Source organism: Delphinapterus leucas, unplaced genomic scaffold (genome assembly GCF_059928025.1).
Source record: "Delphinapterus leucas isolate spDelLeu-1000000601 "Yukka" unplaced genomic scaffold, BTC_Dleu_Yukka2 spDelLeu_asBTCV2_sq25, whole genome shotgun sequence".
Lineage (NCBI taxonomy): Eukaryota > Metazoa > Chordata > Mammalia > Artiodactyla > Monodontidae > Delphinapterus > Delphinapterus leucas.
Window position 1 is genome coordinate 14,457,317 of NW_028322234.1, and position 9,274 is coordinate 14,466,590.

At 54.5% G+C, this 9,274-nt stretch overlaps 1 protein-coding gene across 1 annotated transcript; it reads right to left on the reverse strand.

Annotated features, from left to right (window-relative positions):
* Window positions 1–1,894: 1,894 nt before the first annotated feature.
* Window positions 1,895–7,401, reverse strand: CLPP (caseinolytic mitochondrial matrix peptidase proteolytic subunit). Its single transcript, XM_022557478.3, has 6 exons — window positions 7,141–7,401; window positions 6,980–7,051; window positions 6,323–6,419; window positions 4,815–5,002; window positions 3,828–3,933; window positions 1,895–2,242 (listed from the first exon to the last, which is right to left on the reverse strand). Exons 1-6 carry the CDS (start codon window positions 7,324–7,326, stop codon window positions 2,067–2,069), a joined length of 825 nt encoding a protein of 274 aa, XP_022413186.1. The 5' UTR covers window positions 7,327–7,401; the 3' UTR covers window positions 1,895–2,066.
* Window positions 7,402–9,274: the final 1,873 nt, after the last annotated feature.

A 9,274-nucleotide genomic window follows, 5' to 3' on the forward strand; every position in this document is an offset into this window, starting at 1 on the left:
CTCCCGCACGCCTAGAGCCCGCGCTCCGCAACAAGAGAAGCCACCGCAGTGAGAAGCCCGCGCACCACAACGAAGAGTAGCCCATGCGTAGCAACGGAGACCCAACGCAACCAAAAATAAATAAATAAAACAAATAAAATTTTTTTTAAAAGCCCCCTGAATTAAAAAGAAAAAAAGAAATTGACCTCAACACACCCTCCAGCGACAGCCCCAAGTTCTCTGTTCTCCTTGACAGCAAAATTCCTTAAAAGACTTGTTTAGCTCCAATATTTTCCAGCCCCTTCTCTCTGGCTCCACTCCAATCTGGTTTTTGGCCCCCAAAGCACCGAAAGTGTTCTTATTTATCTACGGCCACTCGTGATTTCCGAGGTCCAAACGCCATAGCCAGTTCTCAGCCTGACCACTAAGTCATAGACATGCTGAAGTCTCCTACATTTTTATTTCCAACCCTGACCCCAGACTTACCCATCCCCTGGGATGTCTGGGGCACTTGGACATCAAACGTCCAAAACCGGCTCCTGATCGTGGCCCCCAATCCTGCTCCTCCTGAACTTTCCCAGGAACGTCTTATCTTTCCTTCCATCTTTCTAGCTGCTTTGGGCCAACGCCTTGGAGTTTTGGGAGATGACTTTCTCTCTCAAATTTCACATCGCAGCTGACAGCCATGCCTGTAGTTTTTGTTTTGTTTTGTTTTGTTTTTGGCGGTACACAGGCCTCTCACGGCTGTGGCCTCTCCCGTTGCGGAGCACAGGCTCCGGACGCGCAGGCTCAGCGGCCATGGCTCACGGGCCCAGCCACTCCGCGGCACGTGGGATCCTCCCGGACCAGGGCACGAACCTGTGTCTCCTGCATCGGCAGGCGGACTCTCAACCACTGCGCCACCAGGGAAGCCCCTTGCCTTTAGTTTTTATTTATTTGAAAAATTTATTATTATTTTTGACTGCGTTGGGTCTTCATTGCAGTGTGTGGGCTTCGCATTGCGGTGGCTTCTCTTGTTACAGAGCACAGGCTCTAGGCACGTGGGCTCATTAGTTGTGGCGCACGGACTTAGTTGCTCCTCGGCATGTGGGATCTTCCCAGACCAGGGATGGAACCTGTGTCCCCTGCATTGGCATAAGGATTCTAAACCGCTGCGCCACAGGGGAAGTCCCAGCCCTGCCTTTAAAAGCTGGCTAGAATCTGACCTCTCTCACCACGTGTCCGGAGCCGTCAGCCTTCCTCTGGGTGATTACAAGTTTCCTCACTGGTCTCCTGGTTTCTGTGCTTGCCGCTCTGCACCCACCACTCTGTGGTTCCTTTTTGTTCTTCTTCTTGAAACCCTCTATGGGGCATCTCCCTCCTTGCTCAGACCTACCAGGCCTTTTACGACCTGTATTCCTCCCCTTCCTGCTCTCACCTTCTCCTCTCTCCCCCTCACTCTCTCCAGCCATCCCAGCCTCCTCGTGCTTCCGCCCATGTGCCAGCCACAGTCCTGCCACAGGGCCTTTGCACTTGCCATGCCCTCTGCCTAGACTGCTGTCTCCCAATATAGCAAGCTTGCTCCCCCCACCCTCTGCAAAGACCTCCTTCAGGTCTTTGCTCAAATGTCACCCTCTCAGCAAGGCCTTTGCAGGCCACCCCATCTAAAACTGTCACTCACACACACACACACACACACACACACACACGTTGCATACCTCTTGCCCTGATTTTTTAAAAAACTGTCTACTCCCACAAGAATGTAAGTTTCTTCCAGACAGGGATTTCTGTGTTTTCTTCCCAGTAAGTTGCGGCCTCTGGAGCAGTGCCTGGAATGTAGGCTCAGTAGCTTTGCTGAAGTTAGGAAGCTGAAGGTCAGGGTGTAGGCACACGTGTGCCGTGGTGGAGGATGGAGGGAAGCCACCACAGCCGGGAGCAAAGTCTACAAAGATTTAATTTAAAATCACAGTGTCTCAGCTGGGATACCCACCCGGAGGGGCACCCCCAAATCCAGAGTTCCTCAAGGGTCCCCTCTAGGCTCAGTGTCGAGGGCTGGGCAGGCCTGGCGCCTCCACTTTCCTCTGGAGGGTGAGGGTGAGGGGCAGCCCTCAGGCATTCGCTGGGGCAGGTTCTGCCACTGCTGCCGCCGCCGCCACCGGCTCCTTCTGCACCAGCTCAGGCTCGTCCTCACCGTCCTGGGGAGGGTGGACCAGAACCTTGTCCAAGATGCCAAACTCCTGGGCCTCCATGGGGCTCATGTAGCGGTCCCTCTCCATGGCTGACTCTGCGGGGGAAGCGGAAGTGGGATGAGGGTGGTTAAGAGTGGAGACCTGGGGCCACGTTTGGGTCCCCGATCCACCCAAGTCCTCCCTGTGTGATCTTGGCCTCCCTGTCTCTGTGCCTCAGTTTCCCCATCGGTAAAATACCTGTTTCAGTTTTTTGTGTGTGTGTGTTAACTTATTGATGTGTAAATGCACATCCAGGAAAAGGTGTGGATCATGGAAGTGGACAGTGTGGTGATTTTCAGACTGAACCCACCCACGTGGCTGGCACCTAGATCAGAGCCCCCCGAAACCCTGTCGGGGCCATGTCTAGTCACTAACTGTCCCCACCCACTACCCTAACAGTGGCCTAATGGCATGGATCCGTTATGCCAGTTTTTGCCCCTTAAACACATAACCACAGGGACTTCCCTGGTGGTCCAGTGGTTAAGACCCTGCGCTTCTACTGCAGGGGGTGCAGGTTCAATCCCTGGTTGGGGAACTAAGATCCCCGCATGCTGCGTGGCACAGCCAAAAAAATTAATTAATTAATTTAAAAAGTAAATCAAGAAACACATAACCACAGAGCATTTACTCCTTTTTCCACTCAGCACTGTGTTTCTGAGATTCATCCAGGCTGTGGACCGGTCCTCATGGCGGTGCAGCATCCCACCTCTTGACTAAACACCATCACTGACCACTCATTCCCCTGCTGTCAGGCGTTTCGGTATTTTCCCGTTTGGGACTATAGGAATGGGGCTGCATTCCTGACTACATCTCTGGACAGAAGCACTCAATTCCCTCGGTTATGCGCCGAGCAGAACAACCACGCATCTTTCTGCGTGTTCAGCCTCAGTGCCTGACAGCTTTCGGAAGTGGCTGTATGGTTTTCACTGCCGCCTGCAGTGGCTAAACGTTCCAGTGGCTCCACGCTCCCCTCAGCACTTGGGGGTGTCAGTATTTTCTGTTTGAGCCGTTCCAGTGGATTGAAATGGTATCTCATCGTGGCCTTGATTTGCCTTTCCTGATGATGTCATTATTAAACATCATCACCAGAAGCGATGAGCCTCTTGACTTCTGTCTCTTGACCACTTGGAATATTCTTTGTGGGAGACCCTGTTCAAAACCTTTGGACCTATTTCATTTTTTTTGTTTTGGCCGCGCCGCATGGCTTGCGGAATCTTAGTTTCCCCGACCAGGGATTGAACCCGAGCCCTCGGCCATGAAAGCACGGAGTCCCAACCACTGGAAAGCCCGGGAATCCCCCTGGACCTAGTTCAATGAAGTTTTGGGGAGGCTCCTGTAAATGAGTCTTTTTAAAGTGCTCAGAACAGGGGTTCTCAACGGGGGTGGGTTCTGATCCCCAGGGGATGCTGGGCGATGTCTGGAGACAGTTTTGGCCGTCACAACTGGAGGTACTGCTGGCATCTAGTGGGCAGTGCCTGGGGATGTGCCACACCTCCTACAGTGCCCAGGAAGGCCTCCATCACAGAATGATCCAGCCCTGGTGTCAGCAGCACAGAGGTCCAGAGGCCTGACCCGTACATATGTGTTTGTTACAATAAAAGGGAGCAGCTGGGGGCCTGTGTGGGGCAGGAGGGTGCTCACCGATCACGTGCAGGCTCTGTTTGGTGTGCTTGGCGTAGATGCTGTAGAGCTGCTTCTTGAGTTTAATGATTTCCTCCGCCTGGATGGCGATGTCTGTGGCTTGGCCCTGGGGGAACGTCCCAAGAGGGAGAAGGGGAGACTGGATGGGACTCGGGAGCCGCCCTGGGTGTCGGCTGCCAGTTTTCAAGCAGGTGGGACAGGGCTTTGTGAGTCCCTCCACAGCCTGCTTCAACCTCACCGCCTCCAGGAAGGCTTCCGGTATTAACTCTATGTTCTTAATTTTCTGCAGCTGGGGCCTCCCTGACCAGGAGGAACAGCCCCTCCCAGGGCAGCTAATTCCTAAAGATTTTCAACCGCTGCCCAGAGTACACTTTTCATGTGCAAAGCAGCCAATCCAAGCCCACATCCCCAACACCTCCTCTATTCTCACACCCTGGGTCACCATCCCCCTGCCCCATCGCCCCAGGGTACCAGACAACTAGGGACAGTCCCTACACCCCAGAGCCCACTGCAACTACTTACACTAGCCAGTCTTAAGCCTCGCTCATTCCTGCCCGCACAAACCACAATGAAGGCTCTTGCCTGCACTCTCCTCCCGACCAACCCTGGTGCCTCTCTCTCTGCGTGGCCCCCGTGGCCTGGCACACTCCCTCCTCTTGGGATCTGTGAGTAACAAACTGTCTTTTCAATGGCAGCCCTCTCCTGACCTCTTGGCCTCACTATACCTGCATATTAATAAAACCTACTTCTTTTGTTGTTGTTGGCCAAGCCACGTGGTTTGCGGCATCTTAGTTCCCTGACCAGGGATTGAACCCGCGCCCTCGGCAGTGAAAGCGTGGAGTCCTAACCACTGGACCGCCAGGGAAGTCCCCAAAACCTACATTTTAAAACATTCACACCCCCACGTGACTTCCGTCTGTCCGGCTGGTCCTTCTGTCTAGACCCCCACCCCCGTCCCCAAAGCAGTTCACGGGGCCCGGCACTCACCCGGGCGCCCCCGGAGGGCTGATGGATCATGATGCGGGAGTTGGGGAGCGAGTGGCGCATGCCCGGGGTGCCAGCGGCCAGAAGCAGGGAGCCCATGCTGGCCGCCTGGCCCACGCACCACGTGCAGATGGGGTTCAGGATGTACTGCATCGTGTCGTAGATGGCCAGGCCCGAGGTCACCACGCCACCTGTGGGTGGAGGGGGGCAAGTGAGGGGCTGTGCCCTCCTTTCCCTAGGGCAGCCTCTGGCCCTGGGGAGGGCTGGTGAAGCCCTTTAAAGCCGGGGTCCCAAACACAAGTACTACCAGGGATAGGAAGGTGACAGAAGCAGGTGACACAGGCCAGGTGGGAGCAAAAAATGAGGACTTGCTCCAGAGTGAGCTGACAGTTGCCACACATGCATGTGGGCCCAGGGCGGGGGCCAGATCTGCCAAATTTTCAAGATAAACTAGAAATTGGGAGCGTAGTGGCTAAGAGCGAAGGCTCTGGAGCCAGCCTGCCTGGGTTTGACGCCCCTCGCTGGGCAGTTTCTCATGTGTGACCTGGGGCAAGTTACTCAGACTTTTGGAGCTACAGTGCCTCCTTGTAGATTGCAAATAACTAAATAGTATCGATCACGTGAGGTTGTGTGAAGATAAAATGAGTTAAATGCCTATAAAGTGCTTAGAAAAGTGCCTGGCACAGTAAACGATCAATCAGGATTGGCTATTCAGGGAATTCCCTGGCGGTCCGGTGGTTAGGATTCGGCACTTTCACTGCCATGGGCCTGGGTTTGATCCCTGGTCAGGGAACTAAGATCCCGCAAGTTGCAGGGCACGGCCAAACAAAACAAAACAAAACAAAAAGTTTGGCTATTCTCCCTTTTCTTGTGGGGGCAGGATGGAATCTACCAATTTAAAAATCTCGACAACCAAGTCAGGTCGGTAAAATCGTTATTTGTGGACCTCCCTGGTGGCGCAGTGGTTAAGAGCCCGCCTGCCAATGCAGGGGACACGGGTTCGAGCCCTGGTCTGGGAAGATCCCACATGCCACGAAGCAACTAAGCCCATGGGCCACAACTATTGAGCCTGCGCTCTAGAACCCGCGAGCCGCAACTACTGAGCCTGCGTGCCACAACTAGTGAAGCCCACGCGCCTAGAGCCCGTGCTCCGCAACAGAGAAGAGCTACCGCAATGAGAAGTCCGCGCACCGCAACGAAGAGTAGCCCCCACTCGCCGCAGCTAGAGAACGTCCACGCGCAACAACGAAGACCGAACGCAGCCAAAAATAAATAAATAAATTTATTAAAAACAAAACAAAACAAACAAAACACGTTACCTGTGAGATCAAACAGGCAGGTTCAGGTGCCTGTTTAAAAGCAAGGGAAGAGGCAGCTTTTGGAGGTTTCGAGGCATTTTGGGGGGATTCTGAAGGAAGCTCTGCACCCTTTCTTGCTCCAGAGAAAGGACATCCCTGATTGGGGTCTCAGTCCCCAGGAGGACCCTGGCACCGGGGGAAGGCCCTGCTCACCGGGGCTGTTGATATACATGTGGATGGGCTTCTTGTTGCTCTCCGATTGCAGGAACAGCAGCTGCGCGATGACCAGACTGGCGACACTGTCGTCGATCTGCAAGTGGGGCGGGGAGGGGTGTCCCCAGATAGGGATGAAGGCATAAGGGAGGCAGTTATGGGTCGGCTGAGGATGAGTCAGGGCACCAGAATGGGGGTCAGAGCCCAAGGAAGATGGATCAGGAAGACTTCAGAACCCAGGAGGTGATGTGGTGCGGGGTGGGGGTGGGGGATCCAGACCCAGGTGGTTTGGCTTACAGGGAGGGTGGGGGTCAGTACACACTGGGCCCAGGAAGGGAAGGGGTAAGGAGGCTGGGGAGAGTGATTGGAGCCCAGGATTGGGGAGGAGGGTCATTGGTGAGGGAGCGAGTCAGAGATTAGGAAGGGAGAAGCAGAGGATTTAAGGAAGGCGTAGAAAGGGTACTAAGGGCCAGGAAGGAGGATCAGAGGGTTTATGTGCCCTGGAAGGGGGGTGGGTGTGGGTGTCAGGTTGGGACAAGAGCGGAGCCTAGGGAGGAACGTCAAGGGGGGTAAGTCCGGGGATCAAGGACGTGTGAGGGGGAGGGGAGCAGGGGGTCTGGTCAGGCGCAGGGGAGGATCCGCGCACGGGGCACTCACCGGGCCCATGACGCACACGATGCGCTCCCGCAGCAGCCGAGAGTAGATGTCATAGGCGCGCTCGCCGCGACCCTGGAGGAGAAAGATGGGGGTGAGGGTCAGGGTCCCTCCGTGCCCCAGCCCTCTCACCCCCGGGCCGTGTCCCCGCCTGGCCACTGTACCGTCTGCTCCACCACGATGGGAACGAGCGGGAGCGCCCGGGCCGCCGTCGCGTGCAGGCTCCGCTGCAGGGCCAGGCTGTTCTCGGGTGTCCGCTGCGGGGGAAAGCGGGCGGCGAGGCGAGACCCCAGCGCGGGGCACAGACCTGCCGCAACCCGGACCCCCCCCACCAATATTTGGGGCCACATCGCAGCGCAAGTTCCTCTGTAAGATGCCGGAACTACAACTCTCGGCGTGCTCTGCGCCCACGGCGCTTGCTCAGGAGGCCGCCCACTTCCGGGAAGCGTGGGGCCCGTTTAGGGGTGGGGCGAGGGTGGGGCGGAACCTGAAAGGGTGTGGCCAGAGAAGGGACGCTGGAGCGGAGTCGGGAACTACTTTAAAGCCGCAGTTTGTGTCTCTTTCCCAAAGAATCGTCATAGTCTTCTGCTCTTCCTTGCTTATTTCAAAAATCAATTCCGGGACTTCCCTGGTGGCGCAGTGGTTAAGAATCCGCCTGACAGTGCAGGGCACACGGGTTCGAGCCCTGGTCCGAGAAGATCCCGCATGCCGCGGAGCAACTAATCCAGTGCGCCACACCTACTGAGCCAGCGCTCTAGAGCCCGTGAGCCACAAATACTGAGACCGTGCACCACAATAAGAGAAGCCACTGCAGTGAGAAGCCCGTGCACCGCAACGAAGAGTAGCCCCTGCTCGCCGCAACTAGAGAAAGCCTGCACGCTGCAACAAAGACCCAATGCAAACATCAACAACAAAAAAATCAAATCTGTGCTCTCACTGGGCCTGGGCCTCAGCAGTGATCTTCTACCCTGGTGGGACCGACTCCTCCTGAGACCGTCCAGTCTCTGGTTACGCGTGGGACAGAGGGAGGGACCCCAGGATGCGGAAGCCCAAGGGAGGGAGTTGCGAAATTGGCCTGGAAGGTCAGTCTGGGAAGGCTTCTTAGGAGGAGCAGGCATTGGAGCTGGCCTTTGAAGGATGTATAGGAGTTTGTTAGGTAGGGAAAGCCATTCCTGGCAAGAGAGAAGACAATGGACAAAGGTGTGGGGGAGAAAGAAAGCTCCTGGTAAGGGTTGGGACCTCTCTTTGCCTCCACATCTTCTCAAGGTGGATTGTTTTTCATCTTTCAGTTCAAATGTCACCTCAGAGTTGTCCCTTATTTTGTCCCCAGAGCCTAGAACCTTGCCTGGCACACAGTAGGTGCTCATAAACTACACTTTGAACACAGAGATGAAGCAGTGATAAAGGAGGAAGGTTAAGAGCTGAAGGCTTTGAATTCAACTATACTTCAATAAAAAATAAATTTTAAAAATAAAAAGTTATGCCATTTAAGGTAACTTTTGGGGGTAAATTAAATATTTCAAAACTTAAAAAAAAAAAGTTTAGGGCTTTGGAGGCAGCTGCCCCACATGGCAAGCCTGGCTCAACCACTGACTTGCTGTGTGATCTTAGGTGCATTGCTTAACCCCTCTGAGCCTGCAGTTTCTCATTTGGAAGATGGTGATGGTCAAACCAATCTCACAAGGAAGGATTTAAGGATACCTGCTGCTGAGGCAGCATATTGACATCCCCTGAGTTTAAATCTTGGCTCCACTACTTACTAGTTGTGTGTCCCTGAGCCTTAGTTTCCTCTCTATGAAGTGGACATAATGATAATAACCTACATCCTAGGGTCGTTGAGCGTAAGGTCCTCAGAATGGGACCTGGAATGTAGCAAGTGTTCGATTTGTATTAGCTACTGATGTGTATTACTGTGTTAGATCAGCAGCCATGGGCATCCAAGAAGTCCTCCCAAATGAGAGTCCATTTGAGGTGGGTTTTGATGCATATGTAGGAGTTCACAGGCAGACCATTCCTGATTGCTGGACTCCAAACTTGATGCTGGGTGCCCTAGATAAGGGTAGTTTTGTGCCCTCTGTGCCCACAGGGGATCCCATCCTGATGGGGGGATAGAGCAGGACAAAGACACTCCCCGCCTTATGGAATCAGGGGCAGGATAGAGGGAAGGATATGGAAGTGGAAGAGTTTGGAGGAGGCCTTGGAGGCACCCCTGGTGCTGGGAGTGGTGTTTCCTCAGCAGTGACTGAAGAGGTGGGTGGGCAGCATGGGCTGTCCCAGTTTCTGCTGGGAGTGAGGTGG

Excerpts from the sequence above, each read along its gene's own strand:
- CLPP (XM_022557478.3), bottom strand. The coding sequence starts at position 7,326 with ATGTGGCCCCAAATATTGGTGGGGGGGGTCCGGGTTGCGGCAGGTCTG. Across the intron at positions 7,052-7,140 it reads CCATCGTGGTGGAGCAGACG|GGTCGCGGCGAGCGCGCCTA; the intron begins GTACAGTGGCCA and ends TTTCTCCTCCAG. Across the intron at positions 5,003-6,322 it reads CATGTATATCAACAGCCCCG|GTGGCGTGGTGACCTCGGGC; the intron begins GTGAGCAGGGCC and ends CTCCACCCACAG.